Raw genomic sequence first — 25047 nt, 5'->3', positions numbered from 1 at the left:
GAGGGTATCCGGGCGCTGGAGCAGGAGTACAGTCTGAGGGTATCCGGGCGCTGGAGGCAGGAGTACAGTCTGAGGGTATCCGGGCGCTGGAGCAGGAGTACAGTCTGAGGGTATCCAGGCGCTGGAGCAGGAGTACAGTCTGAGGGTATCCGGGCGCTGGAGCAGGAGTACATTCTGAGGGTATCCGGGCGCTGGAGCAGGAGTACAGTCTGAGGGTATCCAGGCGCTGGAGCAGGAGTACAGTCTGAGGGTATCCGGGCGCTGGAGCAGGAGTACATTCTGAGGGTATCCAGGCGCTGGAGCAGGAGTACAGTCTGAGGGTATCCGGGCGCTGGAGCAGGAGTACAGTCTGAGGGTATCCGGGCGCTGGAGCAGGAGTACAGTCTGAGGGTATCCGGGCGCTGGAGCAGGAGTACAGTCTGAGGGTATCCGGGCGCTGGAGCAGGAGTACAGTCTGAGGGTATCCAGGCGCTGGAGCAGGAGTACAGTCTGAGGGTATCCGGGCGCTGGAGCAGGAGTACATTCTGAGGGTATCCAGGCGCTGGAGCAGGAGTACAGTCTGAGGGTATCCAGGCGCTGGAGCAGGAGTACAGTCTGAGGGTATCCGGGCGCTGGAGCAGGAGTACAGTCTGAGGGTATCCAGGCGCTGGAGCAGGAGTACAGTCTGAGGGTATCCAGGCGCTGGAGCAGGAGTACAGTCTGAGGGTATCCGGGCGCTGGAGCAGGAGTACAGTCTGAGGGTATCCGGGCGCTGGAGCAGGAGTACAGTCTGAGGGTATCCAGGCGCTGGAGCAGGAGTACAGTCTGAGGGTATCCGGGCGCTGGAGCAGGAGTACATTCTGAGGGTATCCAGGCGCTGGAGCAGGAGTACAGTCTGAGGGTATCCGGGCGCTGGAGCAGGAGTACAGTCTGAGGGTATCCAGGCGCTGGAGGAGGAGTACAGTCTGAGGGTATCCAGGCGCTGGAGCAGGAGTACAGTCTGAGGGTATCCAGGCGCTGGAGCAGGAGTACAGTCTGAGGGTATCCAGGCGCTGGAGCAGGAGTACAGTCTGAGGGTATCCAGGCGCTGGAGCAGGAGTACAGTCTGAGGGTATCCAGGCGCTGGAGCAGGAGTACAGTCTGAGGGTATCCAGGCGCTGGAGCAGGAGTACAGTCTGAGGGTATCCGGGCGCTGGAGCAGGAGTACAGTCTGAGGGTATCCAGGCGCTGGAGCAGGAGTACAGTCTGAGGGTATCCAGGCGCTGGAGCAGGAGTACAGTCTGAGGGTATCCAGGCGCTGGAGCAGGAGTACAGTCTGAGGGTATCCGGGCGCTGGAGCAGGAGTACAGTCTGAGGGTGTCCGGGCGCTGGAGCAGGAGTACTGTCTGAGGGTATCCAGGCGCTGGAGCAGGAGTACTGTCTGAGGGTATCCAGGCGCTGGAGCAGGAGTACAGTCTGAGGGTATCCAGGCGCTGGAGCAGGAGTACAGTCTGAGGGTATCCAGGCGCTGGAGCAGGAGTACAGTCTGAGGGTATCCGGGCGCTGGAGCAGGAGTACAGTCTGAGGGTATCCAGGCGCTGGAGCAGGAGTACAGTCTGACGGTATCCAGGCGCTGGAGCAGGAGTACAGTCTGAGGGTATCCAGGCGCTGGAGCAGGAGTACAGTCTGAGGGTATCCAGGCGCTGGAGCAGGAGTACAGTCTGAGGGTATCCGGGCGCTGGAGCAGGAGTACAGTCTGAGGGTATCCAGGCGCTGGAGCAGGAGTACAGTCTGAGGGTATCCGGGCGCTGGAGCAGGAGTACAGTCTGAGGGTATCCAGGCGCTGGAGCAGGAGTACAGTCTGAGGGTATCCGGGCGCTGGAGCAGGAGTACAGTCTGAGGGTATCCAGGCGCTGGAGCAGGAGTACAGTCTGAGGGTATCCGGGCGCTGGAGCAGGAGTACAGTCTGAGGGTATCCAGGCGCTGGAGCAGGAGTACAGTCTGAGGGTATCCAGGCGCTGGAGCAGGGGTACAGTCTGAGGGTATCCAGGCGCTGGAGCAGGAGTACTGTCTGAGGGTATCCGGGCGCTGGAGCAGGAGTACAGGCTGAGGGTATCCAGGCGCTGGAGCAGGAGTACAGTCTGAGGGTATCCGGGCGCTGGAGCAGGAGTACAGTCTGAGGGTATCCAGGCGCTGGAGCAGGGGTATAGTCTGAGGGTATCCGGGCGCTGGAGCAGGAGTACTGTCTGAGGGTATCCAGGCACTGGAGCAGGAGTACTGTCTGAGGGTATCCGGGCGCTGGAGCAGGAGTACAGGCTGAGGGTATCCAGGCGCTGGAGCAGGAGTACAGTCTGAGGGTATCCAGGCGCTGGAGCAGGGGTACAGTCTGAGGGTATCCGGGCGCTGGAGCAGGAGTACAGTCTGAGGGTATCCGGGCGCTGGAGCAGGAGTACAGTCTGAGGGTATCCAGGCGCTTGAGCAGGAGTACAGTCTGAGGGTATCCAGGCGCTGGAGCAGGAGTACAGTCTGAGGGTATCCGGGCGCTGGAGCAGGAGTACAGTCTGAGGGTATCCAGGCGCTTGAGCAGGGGTACAGTCTGAGGGTATCCAGGCGCTGAAGCAGGAGTACAGTCTGAGGGTATCCAGGCGCTGGAGCAGGGGTACAGTCTGAGGGTATCCAGGCGCTGGAGCAGGAGTACAGTCTGAGGGTATCCAGGCGCTGGAGCAGGAGTACAGTCTGAGGGTATCCAGGCGCTGGAGCAGGAGTACAGTCTGAGGGTATCCAGGCGCTGGAGCAGGAGTACAGTCTGAGGGTATTGAGGGCACTGGAGCAGGAGTACAGTCTGAGGGTATCCGGGCGCTGGAGCAGGAGTACAGTTTGAGGGTATCCGGGCGCTGGAGCAGGAGTACAGTCTGAGGGTATCCAGGCGCTGGAGCAGGAGTACAGTCTGAGGGTATCCAGGCGCTGGAGCAGGAGTACAGTCTGAGGGTATCCGGGCGCTGGAGCAGGAGTACAGTCTGAGGGTATCCGGGCGCTGGAGCAGGAGTACAGTCTGAGGGTATCCGGGCGCTGGAGCAGGAGTACAGTCTGAGGGTATCCAGGCGCTGGAGCAGGAGTACAGTCTGAGGGTATCCAGGCGCTGGAGCAGGAGTACAGTCTGAGGGTATTGAGGGCACTGGAGCAGGAGTACAGTCTGAGGGTATCCGGGCGCTGGAGCAGGAGTACAGTCTGAGGGTATCCAGGCGCTGGAGCAGGAGTACAGTCTGAGGGTATTGAGGGCGCTGGAGCAGGAGTACAGTCTGAGGGTATCCAGGCGCTGGAGCAGGAGTACAGTCTGAGGGTATCCGGGCGCTGGAGCAGGAGTACAGTCTGAGGGTATCCGGGCGCTGGAGCAGGAGTACTGTCTGAGGGTATCCGGGCGCTGGAGCAGGAGTACAGTCTGAGGGTATCCGGGCGCTGGAGCAGGAGTACTGTCTGAGGGTATCCGGGCGCTGGAGCAGGAGTACAGTCTGAGGGTATCCGGGCGCTGGAGCAGGAGTACAGTCTGAGGGTATCCAGGCGCTGGAGCAGGAGTACAGTCTGAGGGTATCCGGGCGCTGGAGCAGGAGTACAGTCTGAGGGTATCCGGGCGCTGGAGCAGGAGTACAGTCTGAGGGTATCCGGGCGCTGGAGCAGGAGTACAGTCTGAGGGTATCCGGGCGCTGGAGCAGGAGTACAGTCTGAGGGTATTGAGGGCACTGGAGCAGGAGTACAGTCTGAGGGTATCCGGGCGCTGGAGCAGGAGTACAGTCTGAGGGTATCCAGGCGCTGGAGCAGGAGTACAGTCTGAGGGTATCTGGGCGCTGGAGCAGGGGTACAGTCTGAGGGTATCCGGGCGCTGGAGCAGGAGTACAGTCTGAGGGTATCCAGGCGCTGGAGCAAGAGTACAGTCTGAGGGTATCCAGGCGCTGGAGCAGGAGTACAGTCTGAGGGTATCCGGGCGCTGGAGCAGGAGTACAGTCTGAGGGTATCCAGGCGCTGGAGCAAGAGTACAGTCTGAGGGTATCCAGGCGCTGGAGCAGGAGTACAGTCTGAGGGTATCCGGGCGCTGGAGCAGGAGTACAGTCTGAGGGTATCCGGGCGCTGGAGCAGGAGTACAGTCTGAGGGTATCCGGGCGCTGGAGCAGGAGTACAGTCTGAGGGTATCCAGGCGCTGGAGCAGGAGTACAGTCTGAGGGTATCCGGGCGCTGGAGCAGGAGTACAGTCTGAGGGTATCCAGGCGCTGGAGCAGGAGTACAGTCTGAGGGTATCCAGGCGCTGGAGCAAGAGTACAGTCTGAGGGTATCCAGGCGCTGGAGCAGGAGTACAGTCTGAGGGTATCCGGGCGCTGGAGCAGGAGTACAGTCTGAGGGTATCCAGGCGCTGGAGCAAGAGTACAGTCTGAGGGTATCCAGGCGCTGGAGCAGGAGTACAGTCTGAGGGTATCCGGGCGCTGGAGCAGGAGTACAGTCTGAGGGTATCCAGGCGCTGGAGCAGGAGTACAGTCTGAGGGTATCCAGGCGCTGGAGCAGGAGTACAGTCTGAGGGTATCCGGGCGCTGGAGCAGGAGTACAGTCTGAGGGTATCCAGGCGCTGGAGCAGGAGTACAGTCTGAGGGTATCCGGGCGCTGGAGCAGGAGTACAGTCTGAGGGTATCCAGGCGCTGGAGCAGGAGTACAGTCTGAGGGTATCCGGGCGCTGGAGCAGGAGTACAGTCTGAGGGTATCCAGGCGCTGGAGCAGGAGTACAGTCTGAGGGTATCCGGGCGCTGGAGCAGGAGTACAGTCTGAGGGTATCCAGGCGCTGGAGCAGGAGTACAGTCTGAGGGTATCCGGGCGCTGGAGCAGGAGTACAGTCTGAGGGTATCCAGGCGCTGGAGCAGGAGTACAGTCTGAGGGTATCCAGGCGCTGGAGCAGGAGTACATTCTGAGGGTATCCAGGCGCTGGAGCAGGAGTACAGTCTGAGGGTATCCAGGCGCTGGAGCAGGAGTACATTCTGAGGGTATCCAGGCGCTGGAGCAGGAGTACAGTCTGAGGGTATCCAGGCGCTGGAGCAGGAGTACAGTCTGAGGGTATCCGGGCGCTGGAGCAGGAGTACAGTCTGAGGGTATCCGGGCGCTGGAGCAGGAGTACAGTCTGAGGGTATCCAGGCGCTGGAGCAGGAGTACAGTCTGAGGGTATCCAGGCGCTGGAGCAGGAGTACAGTCTGAGGGTATCCAGGCGCTGGAGCAGGAGTATAGTCTGAGGGTATTGAGGGCGAGCGAGCCTCAGAGAGATAGAAGACGAGCCGGGGCTTCAGCGAGGCGGAGGCCGTGAGGTGCAGGGGGGACAGTGCAGGTTTAGGGGGCAATGTGGGAGAATGCAGACCCCCCTTCTGCTCAGAGGAAATGTGACCATAGAGGGGGTGGGGGGGGGGGCTCTCAGAAAAGTTCCTCTCTTCGGCTTCGTGGGTGCTGAAGTAAAGCCACCCTCCAGCTGTAAACCTCTGCAATTGGAAGGAAATATAGGGCTGTCTCGGGGGGGGGGGGGGGTGCGCTGTCCCCGGTCATCACTGTATATAGAGCCTCAGCTGTAACATCTGCAATCTATAGAGCCGAGATACAGGGCTACGCTGCAGCAGAGACTCTGACAAAGATTGAAAAGAAGCCTATAAGGGCTCTCTTTGAACCCCCCCCAAGCCCCCTCTCACCCCCTGAGACTGGCTCTTAACCCAATGCACAGAGCACTCTGAGTCAAACCCTTGCTGTGCTGGGTCAGACTCACTGGCGGAACGGAGAGTGAGGGGGCCCCCCTGCACGGTACTGGGGGGCCCCTCTCCCGGCCAGAGTTCAGTGCCGAGGGGGCCCCTTGGAGCTAGGGCCCCCCGGCACCGCGTGGGCTGCGGGGGCCCTCCCTGCACGGTACTGGGGGCCCCCTCTCCCGGCCAGAGTTCAGTACGGAGGGGGCCCCTTGGAGCTAGGGCCCCCCGGCACCGCGTGGGCTGCGGGGGCCCTCCCTGCACGGTACTGGGGGGCCCCCTCTCCCGGCCAGAGTTCAGTGCCGAGGGGGCCCCTTGGAGCTAGGGCCCCCCGGCACCGCGTGGGCTGCGGGGGCCCTCCCTGCACGGTACTGGGGGGCCCCCTCTCCCGGCCAGAGTTCAGTGCCGAGGGGGCCCCTTGGAGCTAGGGGCCCCCCCGCACCGCGTGGGCTGCGGGGCCCTCCCTGCACGGTACTTAGGGGGCCCTCCGGGCTCAATCAGGAGCTCTCCCGGCCAGAGTTCAGTGCCGAGGGGGCCCCATGGAGCTAGGGGCCCCCCGGCACCGCGTGGGCTGCGGGGGCCTCCCTGCACGGTACTTAGGGGGCCCCCTCCGGGCTCAATCAGGAGCTCTCCCGGCCAGAGTTCAGTGCCGAGGGGGCCCCATGGAGCTAGGGGCCCCCCGGCACCGCGTGGGCTGCGGGGGCCTCCCTGCACGGTACTGGGGGGCCCCTCTCCCGGCCAGAGTTCAGTACGGAGGGGGCCCCTTGGAGCTAGGGCCCCCCCGCACCGCGTGGGCTGCGGGGGCCTGTGTCACACCCCTGGTCAGACTCCGGCGCACCAAAGAACTGGTACCTACAGGGACTTTGTAAACGATCTTCCGGCTCTTGACGGGGGTCAGAGCGCCCCCTGGCTGAAGGCTGAGAAGACACATCACACAGAACGGCAATGGGTAAACTGTGGACCTCTAAAAATGACCCTCGGGGGCAAAATACCGGGTCTGGGAGGAAGCTGTGTTGCAAACATGGAAGGTTTACCAGGATAGTAGAATAACTGGACAGTTCCGGAACCACACCTGCACACCCAGCGTTGAGCCACATATGGACGGAATGCACACTTTATTCCAAATGTCTATATGGGCATTCCAGGTGTGAGGTACTTCCCTTGAGAACGCACACCTCGAAATGGGGGAAGGCACCCTCAAAACCGAAATTTTTCCCAAATTGCCCCAATACCGTGGAATAAGAAGAGCACTTTGGGTCACATTACAACTGGCGATAATTATCGCTATGTTGGTTTAGCGATGATATTTTTATCGCCGAGTGCGGCGATTTTTATCGCTTAGGAACCTTGCTATTACCAAGGTTTATCTCCTAAGCGATAAAAATCGGCCGCAATGCATGAATATCGCTGAAAAGTCAGCGATATTCATGCATTACCGAGCAAATGCTCTTAGCCATGTTATCCACCTCCCATTGGATAACATGGTGAAGAACTGCTCAGGGCAGGTGTTAGCTTTTGGAGATATTCGCGCTTAGCGTGAATATCTCCAAAAGTTGGTAATAGGAGATAGCGGTGTTAGCGACTGTTACCAGCCCACTTTGCATGTCATTAGTGATAAATATCACTGACATGCAAAGTGGGGCCCAAGATGGTCGCTATCTCCTATTAGCTGTCGCTAACTGGTGTTAGCGACAGCTAGGTAATAGGGAGATCATTTTATCTCCGCTTTCTTGGCTTTTAAAGCCAAAAAAGCGGAGATAAACCCCCTTGATAATATGCCCCTCTGTCTTTCTCTGCCCCCTATATAGAAATGCACGCAAGAATTGGTTGGAAGCGTCACTTAAACCCATAGGATTGAGACATTTCCGGAAGGCAACGAGGCTTCTGAAGTGACAGTAGGGAGATACCAGCCCTTGTGCTATCATGCCACCTGCTCTGTGCCGGGAACCAAAGGGTGCAGGAACTAGGTAACTGCCAATCCTCATATTTAATTTTTAATCTGCAGGGAAAGGTCCCAGTAGGTTCCCCCCCCACCCCCCCGGTGTCTTTCCTTTTCTTTCTGTTTTAATCTTTTAGTACAGTTTTGGGGTTTAAGTACTTAGAATGACCTTTTTATTGTTTGAATGATCATGAAGTTTTCTTTTTTATTTATTCATGATATTTTTTTGTTGATTGAGGACTATCTCGTTTGCTTCAGGGGAAAACATGTATTGAGCGTAGTAATGACGATAACTGTAATCAACTCTTCATCCTCATTGAATCTACAATTGTTTTTAATACTCTTATAAATGCATTCGTACAATGGTTTATTGATACTGATACTGCATTTTACGTCTGTAAGTTTTTTATTGCTCGATAAGTGAAATAAAAGATTTAGGACCAGATGTATGACAAGTTTTCGCATGCGCAAATGGGTTTTAGACCCGTTTGCGCACGGAATAAACCTATGGCCCATATACTAACCCTATCTTACGAGGCGCTGGTAATTAGCGACTCGCAAAATTGGGTTAGCAACTCGCTATTAGGAAGGGGCGTTCCAAGACCGTCACTTTCTAATCGCGAGTCTGTACTCTATCAGCCTGATTCATCAAGCCGAATTGCCCTCGCAAAGGGCCAGAATCTGAGAATCTGGCCCTTTGCGAGCGCAATTTTTGCATTTGGGATTCATCATCCCAAATGCAAAAATCGGTAATTGCTAATTCGCTAAATTGCGAGGAATTACATTTAAGGAATCTCTATTTGAGATTCCTTAAATGCAATTCATCAACCATTTTTAAATTGCGAAAATGCAATTTTGGGCCGCTATTTACCGAGAGGTCAGACCTCTCGGTAAATAGCAAAAACTTAGAAAAATGCTTTTAAAAGCATTTTTCTAAGTTGCATGTTGCACACACACATGTCCTTTGGACATGTGTGTGCACAACACCTGTTTCAATTTGCATTTAAGGGGTGCTACAGGGTGTCCTTTGGACACCCCTGGCACCCTTTAAATCGCTATCTTATTTGCGAGTAACAAATTGCTAATCGCAAATAAGGAATACTTCCCATTCATTCCTATGGGCCTTTTGGGGAGTTATTCCTTATTTGCGAGTAGCAATTTGCTACTCGCAAATAAGGAACATGTAGGAATCGCAATATTTTTTGCAATTCCTACATGAATCCCGTTTTGCAAGTCCTTAATAGCGATTCCTTATGATTCGCTATTAGGGGCTCGCAAAACGGGAGAATGATGAATCAGGCTGTAAGTCAGAATGTTTTGCGACCGCCATTGCCGTCTTAAAACACTTGCAGTTTATCACCCTCTTCAAGAGGGTGGTAAACCATTCACAAACGAGAAGGGGGCCCCGGGGCACCCCTCTGCCTGTGTGAATGGAGGCGCAAACATTGTTTCAGAGCAGGCAGTGGACCCAGGGACCCCTACCTGCCCTTAAAAAAATCACACAAAAACATCTAATTTTTTTTTTAATGCATCCAGTTTTCTCTTAAGGAAAACGGGCTGCATGTTCTTTTAAAAACTGCTTTATTGTAAAAGCAGTCCCAAACGTGGAGGTCTGCTGATCCCAGCCAACGGACCAAAAATATGCATGTTTCACTTCTCACACTGCAATTTAGTGCTGGTAGCACGATTAGCGCTGAAAATCAATATGAATGGCACCATGCAGTGCGCAAGCACGTGCGGCTATTTGGGTTGATTTTGCTTCCGCTCAAGCAGGAAATCTACTTGAGGCACGGGCCACCACTCGAGAAGCAGCAAATCTACTCGAGCGACAGCCCACCACTCGAGAAGCAGCAAATCGACTTGAGTGACAGCCCACTGCTCGAGAAGCAGCAAATCGACTTGAGTGACAGCCCACTGCTCGAGAAGCAGCAAATCTACTCGAGCAACAACACACTGCTCGAGAAGCAGCAAATCTATTTGAGCGACAGCCCACTCTCGAGAAGCAGCAAATCTATTTGAGCGACAGCCCACTCTCGAGAAGCAGCAAATCGACTCGAGCAACCCCCCACTGCTCGAGAAGCAGCAAATCTATTTGAGCGACAGCCCACCACTCAAGAAGCAGCAAATCTACTCGAGCAACAGTCCACTGCTCGAGAAGCAGCAAATCTACTCGAGCAACAGTCCACTGCTCGAGAAGCAGAAAATCTACTCGAGCGACAGCCCACTGCTCGAGAAGCAGCAAATCTACTCGAGCGACAGCCCACCGCTCGAGAAGCAGCAAATCTACTCGAGCAACAACATACTGCTCGAGAAGCAGCAAATCTATTTGAGCGACAGCCCACTCTCGAGAAGCAGAAAATCTATTTGAGCGACAGCCCACTCTCGAGAAGCAGCAAATCTATTTGAGCGACAGCCCACTCTCGAGAAGCAGCAAATCTATTTGACAGACAGCACACTGCTCGAGAAGCAGCAAATCTACTCGAGCGACAGCACACTGCTCGAGAAGCAGCAAATCTACTCGAGCGACAGCCCACTGCTCGAGACAGCAAATCTACTCGAGCGACAGTCCACTGCTCGAGAAGCAGCAAATCTATTTGAGCGACAGCCCACTCTCGAGAAGCAGCAAATCTATTTGAGCGACAGCCCACTCTCGAGAAGCAGCAAATCTATTTGACAGACAGCACACTGCTCGAGAAGCAGCAAATCTACTCGAGCGACAGCACACTGCTCGAGAAGCAGCAAATCTACTCGAGCGACAGCCCACTGCTCGAGACAGCAAATCTACTCGAGCGACAGTCCACTGCTCGAGAAGCAGAAAATCTACTCGAGCGACAGTCCACTGCTCGAGAAGCAGCAAATGTACTCGAGCGACAGTCCACTGTTAGAGAAGCAGCAAATCTACTCGAGCGACAGCACACTGCTCGAGAAGCAGCAAATCTACTCGAGCGACAGCCCACTGCTCGAGACAGCAAATCTACTCGAGCGACAGTCCACTGCTCGAGAAGAAGCAAATCTATTTGAGCGACAGCCCACTCTCGAGAAGCAGCAAATCTATTTGAGCGACAGCCCACTCTCGAGAAGCAGCAAATCTATTTGACAGACAGCACACTGCTCGAGAAGCAGCAAATCTACTCGAGCGACAGCACACTGCTCGAGAAGCAGCAAATCTACTCGAGCGACAGCCCACTGCTCGAGACAGCAAATCTACTCGAGCGACAGTCCACTGCTCGAGAAGCAGCAAATCTACTCGAGTGACAGTCCACTGCTCGAGAAGCAGCAAATGTACTCGAGCGACAGTCCACTGTTAGAGAAGCAGCAAATCTACTCGAGCGACAGCACACTGCTCGAGAAGCAGCAAATCTACTCGAGCGACAGCCCACTGCTCGAGACAGCAAATCTACTCGAGCGACAGTCCACTGCTCGAGAAGCAGCAAATCTACTCGAGCGACAGTCCACTGCTCGAGAAGCAGCAAATGTACTCGAGCGACAGTCCACTGTTAGAGAAGCAGCAAATCTACTCGAGCGACAGCACACTGCTCGAGAAGCAGCAAATCTACTCGAGCGACAGCCCACTGCTCGAGACAGCAAATCTACTCGAGCGACAGTCCACTGCTCGAGAAGCAGCAAATCTACTCGAGCGACAGTCCACTGCTCGAGAAGCAGCAAATGTACTCGAGCGACAGTCCACTGTTAGAGAAGCAGCAAATCTACTCGAGCGACAGCACACTGCTCGAGAAGCAGCAAATCTATTCGAGCGACTGCCACCACTCGCAGAGCAGCCCTCTGACTGTGACCGCTCATGAACACCCCTACTGCCCGTGTTTGAAAAAACACGAGGGACCAAATCTTGCACGTGCTCACCAGTACATATTTTGGGAGTATCATATCAAAAAATGATGCCACGTGACAAGTGGTGAAAGTTGGCCGAAACTCTGCGTTACAAATTGCGACAATTCGTTGGGCAGAATGAAAGATTCTGCCCACATTGCAATCCCTTCTCTGGTCAGCTTCAAGGTAGCTACAGAAGAAGATGACCTATAGTGTTCCTTCTCCAAGGAAAGAAGGAACAGACAGCAGTGAGCCTCCTGGTGTATTTCAAAGAAGCAATGTTTGAATATCTTGTGATGGTGACGCAGGAGCCGAGCATGAGTTGACCACTCCATGCTCCACAGGACACAACGCTAAAGACACGCATGTGAGATACATGTTCAGTGGTGGAGCTAGACACGAGGAACGATTAATGGAGGGGATGGTGAAATACACAGGTCCGACTTCAGGCCCGAGGGCACAATAAGCTACGTGGGGGGCATTATATGACTTTGTATTTTATATCAAACTTACCAGTTTTTCAGACAGGTTGGCGTAACTAAGGTGAACTGGGCAGATGAATGAGAGAATATGATTGGGGCATATTTAACCTTTGCCCTCATTTGTGTCATTGTTGACCCCAGTGTTGTTTAACCCACCTCTATGTGGATCACGCCTACAGTTTACAATATTCAACAATCTACAGTGCATGCAAATATTTAGTTGAGTTCTGGGATACACATTCATGCCTTATAAGTGGCCTCATTACACAGTCTATAGCGCTGTATGATATTCAGTGAGCATGGGTACATGCCAGAGACATGCATCGATGGGTCATCTATTGTGAACAGAAGCTTTTCTCATACATGTTTTGCCACAGACTTTAGCTTTATGCCACAACTTACTTTCCAACAAGCCTCTGCAACACACATCGTGAAGAAATATAAACCTCCTAAGGGGTTCACAGATACACCTGGTCCCTTTAAACCAACAAAGACAAGATTGGCACAGAAGCTGTAATATAAAGAAAACATATTTATTGACCTCACATGAGGTAGACTATGTCACACGGTACCCTCAGGCATCTGTAGGAGGCATTCTAAGGAGTACAGAGAACAGGGGCCTTATATGCTTAGGTTACAAAATCAGCATAAAACCAAGGGGCAGTCCTGGCACATACCAGCATGCAAAACGACTAATATGGGTATATAAGATCTGCTTGCTCAACAAAGTGGGAGGAGAGATATTTCTCCTTACATCAGCAAGACTAGCCTGACAGTTGTATACCAGGAGCAGGTGCATTCTACTAGCGAGGACCCTCTGAGCATGTGCAAGGGTCTGGAAGAGGCAGAAAGCACATGGCGAGCACATGGCTAACTAAACTGGCTGACAAGTACAAAAATGGCTTTCAGCTCATGCTAAGAGATCCCTGCAATCTTTAGCAATCGGGGGGGCTCAGCCTTTACCTTGTTTGCACTCCATCTTGATAAAGGCCTGAAGAGTATTGCTGATATGAACAATCTGAGACCCCTAATATATGGCTTTGGAATATGGACCACAGCAGCCCTAGAGCATAGCACGAATGCTCATTCCGAAGTCATAAGTCTGAACAAAGTCACTGCAGTCGCACGACTCAAGTATATTAAACATGCTTTGAGCTGCCTGGGATGGTAGAAATGTGTCCAATCTAAACTGCTGAGGCTTCCTCTACTCATACCTGTGCACAAAACATGTCTGTCAACATACACGTGCCTCAATCCAGTACAAATATGTGATTTAACCCTGTCTGTACAGATACATGTACCATATCCCCCCTCTAGAAATACATGTCTTAACCCTGTTCATTAAGATGCATGTTCTGTAACACTGTTTCTAAACATACATGTTCCCTAATCCTGTCACTAAATATACATGTGCCCTAATCATGTTTCCAAACACATATGACCTAACCTTGTCTTCATACACACATGTGCCTCAACCATGTCTCTCACTTTACACACATTGTTGCCTTATCTCTAAACATACATGTTTCCTAACTCTGTTTATGAATGTACATGTGTCATAAACTGGTATCTAACAGTGTGGTCACCTTGCTTGTAAACACACATCTGCCCCAAGCTGTCTCTAAACACACTTGTGGCCCAATCTTTCTACATATGCACGTGCCCCTAAGCCTTTCTTTAAAGGCACGTGTCCTAACACTGTCTACACTGCATATGAATCCTAGTCCTGGCTCTACCCAAGCCTTTACACGTACAGGTGCCCTAATCTTATCTCTCATCATATATGAGCCCTCACCCTCTTTATAAATGCACACGTGCCCTAAACTGGCGTCTAAATGAACACGTGTCCAAAACATTTCCCTAAGTATGCATGTTTCATAACTCTGTTTCTAAACATATGTATGATCTTATACTATTTCTAAACATGTGTTCAGTAAACCTGCCTCATTGCATACATGTGCCCTAACCCTGTTTGTACATATACATGTTCCCTAACCCTGCCTGTCATCATGCACATGTGCTGACCCTGCCCATAAACATACATGTAAGCTCATCTTTTGTATATTCAAGTGGGTATGATGTGTTTCTGTGTTGGCGCGACTCACTCACAGGACTCTCTCTGATAATGTGCCTTATTTTTTGTTTTTTTGGCAGCGTCATATATTTGGATCCTTTTGCCCAAACGCTGAAGATCCTGATTCTCCATTAGATGCCAAGGAAGAAAGGTCAAAGGTTGTGCCAATGGACTTCCTCGAGCACTTTGTGTCACTGAAGGAGCCCTCACCAAGGAAGGGGCCAACCAATGAAACAGAAGAACTGATAAAGCGCATCATCAGAGAGATAGACCTTATGGTGCCCAAGGTATCCTTCACACACATGGACCAAACGACGAGTGTGGGGAAGAGCCGGGCGTCCATCTTGAACCCCAAAGACAGATACTGCGTTGGAGACAACCTGACCGTGCATCTCGACATGTTCGACTACTTGGGCAACCGGAAGACGTATGGAGGCGACTTCCTTCGAGCCAGAGTCCACTCGCCAGATCTCGCGGCAGCCGCTTCTGGGAGGATCACTGATTTCGGCAACGGATCATACCAGGTGGACTTCACTTTGTTCTGGGTGGGGAAGGTGAAGATCTCCCTGCTTCTGATCCACCCCAGCGAAGCTGTGGCCGCTCTGTGGAGGGGAAGAAACGCTGGGTTTAAGTATGTGAGTCACGCTGCGAAGTTCAGCAGTCCAACGCAGAGCATCGACACTGCGTGTGGGTATGACCTGCAGACCACAGAGGAAGTGTGTGAATACATGGAGAAGAAGGATGAGTATCCCTTCTACTGCATCAAACCTCCACAGATGTCCTGCAGCTCCATGACCCATGTGGCCAGCTCTTTCACGCGACACTCCTACCTCACCGACCTGGAGAGGCCGCTCTTCGACAGGTAGGCACTGCGTGTCCTCTAGAGTTACTCCTTTGATGTTATCATGGTTCCTACCTCACCGACCTGGAGAGGCCGCTCTTCGACAGGTAAGCACTGCGTGTCCTCTAGAGTTACTCCTTTGATGTTATCATGGTTCCCACCTCACTGACCTGGAGAGGCCGCTCTTCGACAGGTAAGCACTGCGTGTCATCTAGAGTTACCCCTTTGATGTTATCATGGTTCCTACCTCACCGACCTGGAGAGGCCGCTCTTCGACAGGTAAGCACTGCGTGTCCTCTAGAGTTACTCCTTTGATGTTATCATGGTTCCTACCTCACCGACCTGGAGAGGCCGCTCTTCGACAGGTGAGCACTGTCATGCACGCACCTTTAGTCTCAGAAGAGTCCTGGATCCACGACGTTAGACCCCCTGATTCCCCTAATCACCCTCCAGGCGTCAGGATAAAACACTAACGTCCAAAGAGTGACCCAGGGAACACAGGGGAACAAAACAAGGGTAGGAAGGGGAAGATAAGACAGACACACCAAGGTCTTCGTCAGCGTAGAATTAGTAGGCTTCACTGCTGTGGAACTGCAGAAACATAAAATAAACAGTAATGAAAAACCAACCCCTCCCCGTGTCTCTTTGGTATGTTATATGCTGATTCTCTGTAATACCTTAATGCAGAAGAACAAGAACCGTGTATCACAGGAAAAGAAAACGACAGGAACTCTGTACTGCGCTGACTGTAGGCTTTTAGTGTCTGATCCCTTGAATACAAAAACAACTCCCATTAGCTGCTATACTACGAGTTACTGTTCTTACTAAGCCTCGAAGCACTCACTCACCCTGAGCACCGGATAGGTGCACCGTAGTAATTCCAGAGTCAAGACCGGTAACAATGAAGGGACATAAAAGAACCCGATCGACTTATTTAATAAAGGAAAACACCATAAGCAACCAAGACGAAAACCGCTAACCGCGGGTAAATGAAAGTTCAAACGGATAACAAAAACAAAGGGACGAAGTGAATGGAAGCTATAAGCTTCACCACTGTAAGCAAGACGCTGAACGGTACCTGAACGCCAAACTCCTAACTCCTCTCTCCTCGGACGCCAAATAACCCGGAACGACAAACTCAGGCTAGCTAAACGCAAAGCAATTTCCTGTGCGCGTAGGGCGGGTTTTTGTCTTCACCGCTACTCTCCCGCGCATGCGCATTCTGCTCTTCACAGTTTTTGCCAACCACTGCCAACCACCGCTCACTTCTCTCAATGCGGACGGAATCTTGATGGTCCGCCATGTGTACATGACAGGCATGACAGAACACCCCTCCTATAACGCCCCCCACCGGTTTGGGCTTGTAGGGGTATCTCCTATGAAAGGCTCGTAACAACCGAGGCGCATGCACTTGAGCGGCAGGCTCCCAAGACCGTTCCTCAATTCCAAACCCCTTCCAATGTATCAAGTATTGGAGACGGTTTCTCACTCTCCTAGAGTCAATAATCGCTCCCACCTCATATTCATCATCCGAATCTACCGGGACAGAAAGAGGAACAACAGGAAGACGAGTACCGGGCACCACAGGTTTCAGTAAAGAAACGTGAAAAACAGGATGGATTTTCATCGAAGGGGGCAGAGCCAATTTAACAGCCACTGGATTGATTAATTTCACCACAGAAAAAGGGCCTATGTATTTAGGCTTGAATTTACATGCTCCCTTCAATGCTATGTGCCTGGTGGACAACCATACCTTGTCGTTTCTTTGATACACCGTTCCTGCTCTTCTATGTGTATCAGCCTTGTTTTTATACTCCGTTTTGGCTCTGTCAAGGTTGGTATGTATGTTGGAATGTACCACTTGTAAGTGTGCCACCATTTCCTGAGCAGCCGGTATGGCGCATGGCTTCAACGGAGGGAACGGGAGGACTCTGGGATGAAAACCATATGATGCATAGAAGGGTGTGTACAAAGTGGAGAAGTGGTGGCTGTTGTTATAAGACAGTTCTGCCAACCAGATCAGGTCATCCCATTCCTTTTGTTCCTGCAACAGCTGACACCTCAGGAATTGTTCAAGGCTCTGGTTGACACGTTCTGTCTGTCCATCCGTCTGCGGATGGTGACTGGAGGACAAACGCACCTCCATCTGCAGGGATTTGCACAACTGTCTCCAAAACTTGGAGATAAATTGAGAGCCCCTGTCCGTAACCACAACAGACGGTAAACCATGGAGGCGTACAACATGTTGCAGGAACACATTCGCCAACCCCACCGAAGTAGGGAGACCTTGCAGTGGAATGAAGTGAGCCGCCTTAGTGAACATGTCCACCACTACTAATAGCGTAGTATTGCCCCTATGTGTTCTCGGCAATTCCACTATGAAATCCATAGAGACAGATTGCCAGGGTGCCACAGGTGTAGGAAGAGGCAACAACAGACCCACGAACCCTTCATGTGTGGGCTTTCCTTGAGCACAAACATGACAGGTTTGTACGAACAACTGAATGTCATGAGCCATATGGGGCCACCAACAATGCCTCCGGATTAATTCCAAAGACCTTTTATAGCCTGGATGACCCGCCACCCCATGAGAGTGACACCACTCCATAACTTGTCGTTGTAGAGGAACCGTGGGAACAAATAACCCCCCTTTAACGTACATCAAGTCTGAAACGAGGCTGCCTTGGTGTGTCCGTGCAAGGTCCCTAGCCACAGGGTCAGACTGAGCGCTCCTGACCTGAAGGAGAAAGTCCTCTTCGGTACTAATGGCGCCAATCAACCTGTGAGGTGCAACAATACAAGGAGGGTCCTCAACTGAAGGGTCAGGATCAAAACCCAAACGAGACAAAGCGTCGGCCTTCCCGTTTTGCCTCCCAGCTCTAAAGTGAATTTTGAAATCATACTCGTTAAAAAACTGTGTCCATCTAAGCTGCCGCATGGACAGTGCTCTGGCCGATTTGAGATACTGGAGGTTGCGATGATCTGTTAGGACGGTGACAGTATGGTTAGTCCCTAGGAGATACTGTCTCCATTCCTCCAATACCTTTTTAATAGCCAAAAGCTCTCTATCCCCCACAGTATAATTCACCTCCGCTGGGGTCAATTTGTGGGAATAATAGGCCACAGGATGTAATTCACCGGTGGAAGCCTCTGCCTGAGAAAGTATGCCTCCCACCGCCACTTGTGAAGCGTCAACCTCCACTATATAGGGACTGGAAGGATCAGGGTGTTTGAGAATGGGAGCCTGAGTAAAAGCTGTTTTAAGTAAGGTGAAGGCGTTGTTCGTGGTCTCAGTCCACTGGAACGGAACCCCTTTTCTCAATAATTTGGTGATAGGAGCCACTAGATCTGAAAAGTGGTGGATGAAGCGCCTATAAAAGTTTGCGAACCCAATGAATTGTTGGATTTCTTTTACGTTTTTAGGAGGAGGCCAATTCAATACTGCACTGACTTTACTGGGATCCATGCTTAGACCTGTTGCTGATACTATGTAACCCAAAAAGGCAACTTGATGCCGGTGAAAGAAACACTTATCTAACTTGCAAAATAAATCGTTATCAAGTAACAACTGAAGTACAGATTTAACATGGCTCACATGGTCTTCCATGGTTTTAGAGTATATCAACAAATCATCGATATAGGCTATGACATGTTTGTCGAGATACTCCTTCAGCACCTCGTTAATGAAGTATTGAAATGCTGAAGGAGCATTGCATAGCCCGAAGGGCATCACCAAATACTCGTATAGCCCATACTTGGTGCAAAAGGCTGTTTTCCACTCATCACCCTCTCTGACTCGAACCAGGTGATAGGCCCCACGTAGATCTAACTTCGTGAACCATTGGGCATCCTTCACCTGGTCGAGCAGAGAGGAGATGAGCGGCAGAGGGTACTTGTTTTTAATAGTGATGTCGTTCAAGGAACGATAGTCAATGCAGCAGCGCAAGCCCCCTTCCCTTTTCGGGATAAAAAATAAAGCTGAAGAGGCCGGGGATCTAGACGGCCGAATAAATCCCAGATCTAACATGGAGTCAAGATACTCTCTCAGATATGCATTCTCTTTCTCCGTCAGGGAGTATACCCTACTGGTAGGGATGCGAGCACCATGCTGGAGATCTATTCGGCAGTCATAGACTCTGTGCGGCGGTAAACAAGTGGCTTGCTTTTGGTCAAACACAGTGTGGTACTCGCTATACACTGAGGGCAGGATTACATCGGGTTGTTCTACTTGCTCTGTTGCTGAAAAAGACTCGGTGGTCTGTGGCATGGGACCCTGTCTGTTAGTGGATATGAGGTTGTACGATGGCAGGGAAGTGGGACCTGTCTCTATAGGAGGCATCGGTTCTTCTTGCTCCGGAAAAGAAATGCTAGCCCGCTTCCAATTAATGTGGGGATTATGGAGGCGCAACCACGGAAGACCTAAGACCACAGGGAACTGGGGAGATTCTATTAAATCGAAAGGCAATGTTTCTATGTGTGTGGAACCTATGCACATCTTTAATAGAATACTGGAATGGGTGATGGGTCCGGAGGTTAAAGGACTCCCATCTATGGTAAACACTTCCTCGGGTGTGGTTTTTGGTTCGACAGGTATACTATTGGACTTGGCCCATTGGTAGTCCATGAAATTACCAGATGCACCGGAATCTATCATAATGGCTAGGTTAACCGATGACTTCTCCCATGACAATATGGAGTCAACATAGAAATGCCCCTTGTTATCCATTAAAGAGGAGACCATTTGTACTATAGGACCCTGCGGTACGGTCTCTGTTACCTTAGGGTCTGCTAGTTTTCCGATTTGCGAAAGGGCTTAGGCTTGACAGGACATTCTCTGAGGAAGTGACCCCCTTTTCCACAATATAAACATAATCTATTAGTTCGACGCCTTTGTTTTTCAGCCTCACTCAAGGGGCCTTTGATACTCCCTATTTGCATGGGTTCCGGTTCTTCGTTTTTTGCTTCCACTTCTAGTTTCTTTTCTTTGTGGCTATATCTAGGATATTCAGTTCTGCCTCTATCTTTTCTTCTTTCACCCAGTCTATGATCTAGCTTTACGACTAAATCTATCAACTCTGGGCAGGTTGCAGGAGGATCCACTACATGAGCCAACTCATCCTTAAGTTCATCTCGTAGCCCTTTATAGAACAGCGCGCTTCTCTTGTTAACAGGCCAGTCAGCCTCCACCACTAATCTGTTAAAGGTTGTGATATAGGTGACTAAATCTTTCGAACCCTGTTTCAGATGTAGTAGCTCCGTATCAGCCGCGTGAGTGAAAGTATGTTTGTCAAACATTTTACGCAGTTCTCTGCGAAATGCAGCGTAATCCAATAACATAGGGTCATCTTTTTCTATCAAGGGAATAGTCCAATTAGCGGCTGACCCCCCTAAATATGATAGTACAAAAGCTACCTTGGCTTGATCGTTAGGGAAGCAAGCAGCTTTACATAGAAAATGCAACTGACACTGAGTCAGAAAAGCGGCGCATTTTGATGGTTCCCCGTAAAATCGTTCAGGTGGGGCCAATGGAATGGAATGGGGCGTAACCACTTGCACTACTGGTGTGGCATTACTGGTTCCTGCTCTCTCTCCATCCTGGGTGCTTAAAACCGCCAACCTATCTGCAATGTTTTGGGTCTCTCTTTGGAGATTACCCACCATAGTAGCGACATCCTGCAGCGTGAGCTCCATGACTCCTGGGAGACTATATTTATAAGGCTTTGCGTTCTGTCATGCACGCACCTTTAGTCTCAGAAGAGTCCTGGATCCACGACGTTAGACCCCCTGATTCCCCTAATCACCCTCCAGGCGTCAGGATAAAACACTAACGTCCAAAGAGTGACCCAGGGAACACAGGGGAACAAAACAAGGGTAGGAAGGGGAAGATAAGACAGACACACCAAGGTCTTCGTCAGCGTAGAATTAGTAGGCTTCACTGCTGTGGAACTGCAGAAACATAAAATAAACAGTAATGAAAAACCAACCCCTCCCCGTGTCTCTTTGGTATGTTATATGCTGATTCTCTGTAATACCTTAATGCAGAAGAACAAGAACCGTGTATCACAGGAAAAGAAAACGACAGGAACTCTGTACTGCGCTGACTGTAGGCTTTTAGTGTCTGATCCCTTGAATACAAAAACAACTCCCATTAGCTGCTATACTACGAGTTACTGTTCTTACTAAGCCTCGAAGCACTCACTCACCCTGAGCACCGGATAGGTGCACCGTAGTAATTCCAGAGTCAAGACCGGTAACAATGAAGGGACATAAAAGAACCCGATCGACTTATTTAATAAAGGAAAACACCATAAGCAACCAAGACGAAAACCGCTAACCGCGGGTAAATGAAAGTTCAAACGGATAACAAAAACAAAGGGACGAAGTGAATGGAAGCTATAAGCTTCACCACTGTAAGCAAGACGCTGAACGGTACCTGAACGCCAAACTCCTAACTCCTCTCTCCTCGGACGCCAAATAACCCGGAACGACAAACTCAGGCTAGCTAAACGCAAAGCAATTTCCTGTGCGCGTAGGGCGGGTTTTTGTCTTCACCGCTACTCTCCCGCGCATGCGCATTCTGCTCTTCACAGTTTTTGCCAACCACTGCCAACCACCGCTCACTTCTCTCAATGCGGACGGAATCTTGATGGTCCGCCATGTGTACATGACAGGCATGACAAGCACTGCGTGTCCTCTAGAGTTACTCCTTTGATGTTATCATGGTTCCTTTCTCACCGACTTGGAGAGGCCGCTCTTCGACAGGTAAGCACTGCGTGTCCTCTAGAGTTACTCCTTTGATGTTATCATGGTTCCTACCTCACCGACCTGGAGAGGCCGCTCTTCGACAGGTAAGCACTGCGTGTCATCTAGAGTTACTCCTTTGATGTTATCATGGTTCCTACCTCACCGACCTGGAGAGGCCGCTCTTCGACAGGTAAGCACTGCGTGTCCTCTAGAGTTACTCCTTTGATGTTATCATGGTTCCTACCTCACCGACCTGGAGAGGCCGCTCTTCGACAGGTGAGCACTGCGTGTCCTCTAGAGTTACTCCTTTGATGTTATCATGGTTCCTACCTCACCGACCTGGAGAGGTCGCTCTTCGACAGGTAAGCACTGCGTGTCCTCTAGAGTTACTCCTTTGATGTTATCATGGTTCCCACCTCACTGACCTGGAGAGGCCGCTCTTCGACAGGTAAGCACTGCGTGTCATCTAGAGTTACCCCTTTGATGTTATCATGGTTCCTACCTCACCGACCTGGAGAGGCCGCTCTTCGACAGGTAAGCACTGCGTGTCCTCTAGAGTTACTCCTTTGATGTTATCATGGTTCCTACCTCACCGACCTGGAGAGGCCGCTCTTCGACAGGTAAGCACTGCGTGTCCTCTAGAGTTACTCCTTTGATGTTATCATGGTTCCCACCTCACTGACCTGGAGAGGCCGCTCTTCGACAGGTAAGCACTGCGTGTCATCTAGAGTTACCCCTTTGATGTTATCATGGTTCCTACCTCACCGACCTGGAGAGGCCGCTCTTCGACAGGTAAGCACTGCGTGTCCTCTAGAGTTACTCCTTTGATGTTATCATGGTTCCCACCTCACTGACCTGGAGAGGCCGCTCTTCGACAGGTAAGCACTGCGTGTCATCTAGAGTTACTCCTTTGATGTTATCATGGTTCCTACCTCACCGACCTGGAGAGGCCGCTCTTCGACAGGTAAGCACTGCGTGTCATCTAGAGTTACTCCTTTGATGTTATCATGGTTCCTACCTCACCGACCTGGAGAGGCCGCTCTTCGACAGGTAAGCACTGCGTGTCCTCTAGAGTTACTCCTTTGATGTTATCATGGTTCCCACCTCACTGACCTGGAGAGGCCGCTCTTCGACAGGTAAGCACTGCGTGTCATCTAGAGTTACCCCTTTGATGTTATCATGGTTCCTACCTCACCGACCTGGAGAGGCCGCTCTTCGACAGGTAAGCACTGCGTGTCCTCTAGAGTTACTCCTTTGATGTTATCATGGTTCCTACCTCACCGACCTGGAGAGGCCGCTCTTCGACAGGTGAGCACTGCGTGTCCTCTAGAGTTACTCCTTTGATGTTATCATGGTTCCTTTCTCACCGACTTGGAGAGGCCGCTCTTCGACAGGTAAGCACTGCGTGTCATCTAGAGTTACTCCTTTGATGTTATCATGGTTCCTACCTCACCGACCTGGAGAGGTCGCTCTTCGACAGGTAAGCACTGCGTGTCCTCTAGAGTTACTCCTTTGATGTTATCATGGTTCCCACCTCACTGACCTGGAGAGGCCGCTCTTCGACAGGTAAGCACTGCGTGTCATCTAGAGTTACCCCTTTGATGTTATCATGGTTCCTACCTCACCGACCTGGAGAGGCCGCTCTTCGACAGGTAAGCACTGCGTGTCCTCTAGAGTTACTCCTTTGATGTTATCATGGTTCCTACCTCACCGACCTGGAGAGGCCGCTCTTCGACAGGTGAGCACTGCGTGTCCTCTAGAGTTACTCCTTTGATGTTATCATGGTTCCTTTCTCACCGACTTGGAGAGGCCGCTCTTCGACAGGTAAGCACTGCGTGTCCTCTAGAGTTACTCCTTTGATGTTATCATGGTTCCTACCTCACCGACCTGGAGAGGCCGCTCTTCGACAGGTAAGCACTGCGTGTCCTCTAGAGTTACTCCTTTGATGTTATCATGGTTCCTACCTCACCGACCTGGAGAGGCCGCTCTTCGACAGGTAAGCACTGCGTGTCCTCTAGAGTTACTCCTTTGATGTTATCATGGTTCCTACCTCACCGACCTGGAGAGGCCGCTCTTCGACAGGTAAGCACTGCGTGTCCTCTAGAGTTACTCCTTTGATGTTATCATGGTTCCTAGCTCACCGACCTGGAGAGGCCGCTCTTCGACAGGTAAGCACTGCGTGTCATCTAGAGTTACTCCTTTGATGTTATCATGGTTCCTAGCTCACCGACCTGGAGAGGCCGCTCTTCGACAGGTAAGCACTGCGTGTCCTCTAGAGTTACTCCTTTGATGTTATCATGGTTCCTACCTCACCGACCTGGAGAGGCCGCTCTTCGACAGGTAAGCACTGCATGTCCTCTAGAGTTACTCCTTTGATGTTATCATGGTTCCTACCTCACCGACCTGGAGAGGCCGCTCTTCGACAGGTAAGCACTGCGTGTCCTCTAGAGTTACTCCTTTGATGTTATCATGGTTCCTTTCTCACCGACTTGGAGAGGCCGCTCTTCGACAGGTAAGCACTGCGTGTCCTCTAGAGTTACTCCTTTGATGTTATCATGGTTCCTACCTCACCGACCTGGAGAGGCCGCTCTTCGACAGGTAAGCACTGCGTGTCATCTAGAGTTACTCCTTTGATGTTATCATGGTTCCTACCTCACCGACCTGGAGAGGTCGCTCTTCGACAGGTAAGCACTGCGTGTCCTCTAGAGTTACTCCTTTGATGTTATCATGGTTCCCACCTCACTGACCTGGAGAGGCCGCTCTTCGACAGGTAAGCACTGCGTGTCATCTAGAGTTACCCCTTTGATGTTATCATGGTTCCTACCTCACCGACCTGGAGAGGCCGCTCTTCGACAGGTAAGCACTGCGTGTCCTCTAGAGTTACTCCTTTGATGTTATCATGGTTCCTACCTCACCGACCTGGAGAGGCCGCTCTTCGACAGGTGAGCACTGCGTGTCCTCTAGAGTTACTCCTTTGATGTTATCATGGTTCCTTTCTCACCGACTTGGAGAGGCCGCTCTTCGACAGGTAAGCACTGCGTGTCCTCTAGAGTTACTCCTTTGATGTTATCATGGTTCCTACCTCACCGACCTGGAGAGGCCGCTCTTCGACAGGTAAGCACTGCGTGTCCTCTAGAGTTACTCCTTTGATGTTATCATGGTTCCTACCTCACCGACCTGGAGAGGCCGCTCTTCGACAGGTAAGCACTGCGTGTCCTCTAGAGTTACTCCTTTGATGTTATCATGGTTCCTAGCTCACCGACCTGGAGAGGCCGCTCTTCGACAGGTAAGCACTGCGTGTCCTCTAGAGTTACTCCTTTGATGTTATCATGGTTCCTAGCTCACCGACCTGGAGAGGCCGCTCTTCGACAGGTAAGCACTGCGTGTCATCTAGAGTTACTCCTTTGATGTTATCATGGTTCCTA

The 25047-nt window shown here is 51.6% G+C and overlaps 1 protein-coding gene across 1 annotated transcript in view; it reads left to right on the top strand.

The window, feature by feature from the left end:
• The window catches only part of LOC144763103 (NXPE family member 4-like), a 208481-nt gene that overhangs the window by 115486 nt on the left and 67948 nt on the right, over positions 1 to 25047 (top strand). Inside the window, exon 3 of the mRNA XM_078648399.1 lies at positions 14118 to 14899. Within this exon, the coding sequence (XP_078504525.1) occupies positions 14118 to 14899 (782 nt within the window). The remainder of the gene's footprint in view (positions 1 to 14117; positions 14900 to 25047) is intronic.

This window comes from Lissotriton helveticus, chromosome 6, assembly GCF_964261635.1.
Source record: "Lissotriton helveticus chromosome 6, aLisHel1.1, whole genome shotgun sequence".
Taxonomy (NCBI): domain Eukaryota; kingdom Metazoa; phylum Chordata; class Amphibia; order Caudata; family Salamandridae; genus Lissotriton; species Lissotriton helveticus.
Note: the sequence above shows the minus strand (reverse complement) of the source record. Positions and strands in the feature narration are given on the sequence as shown.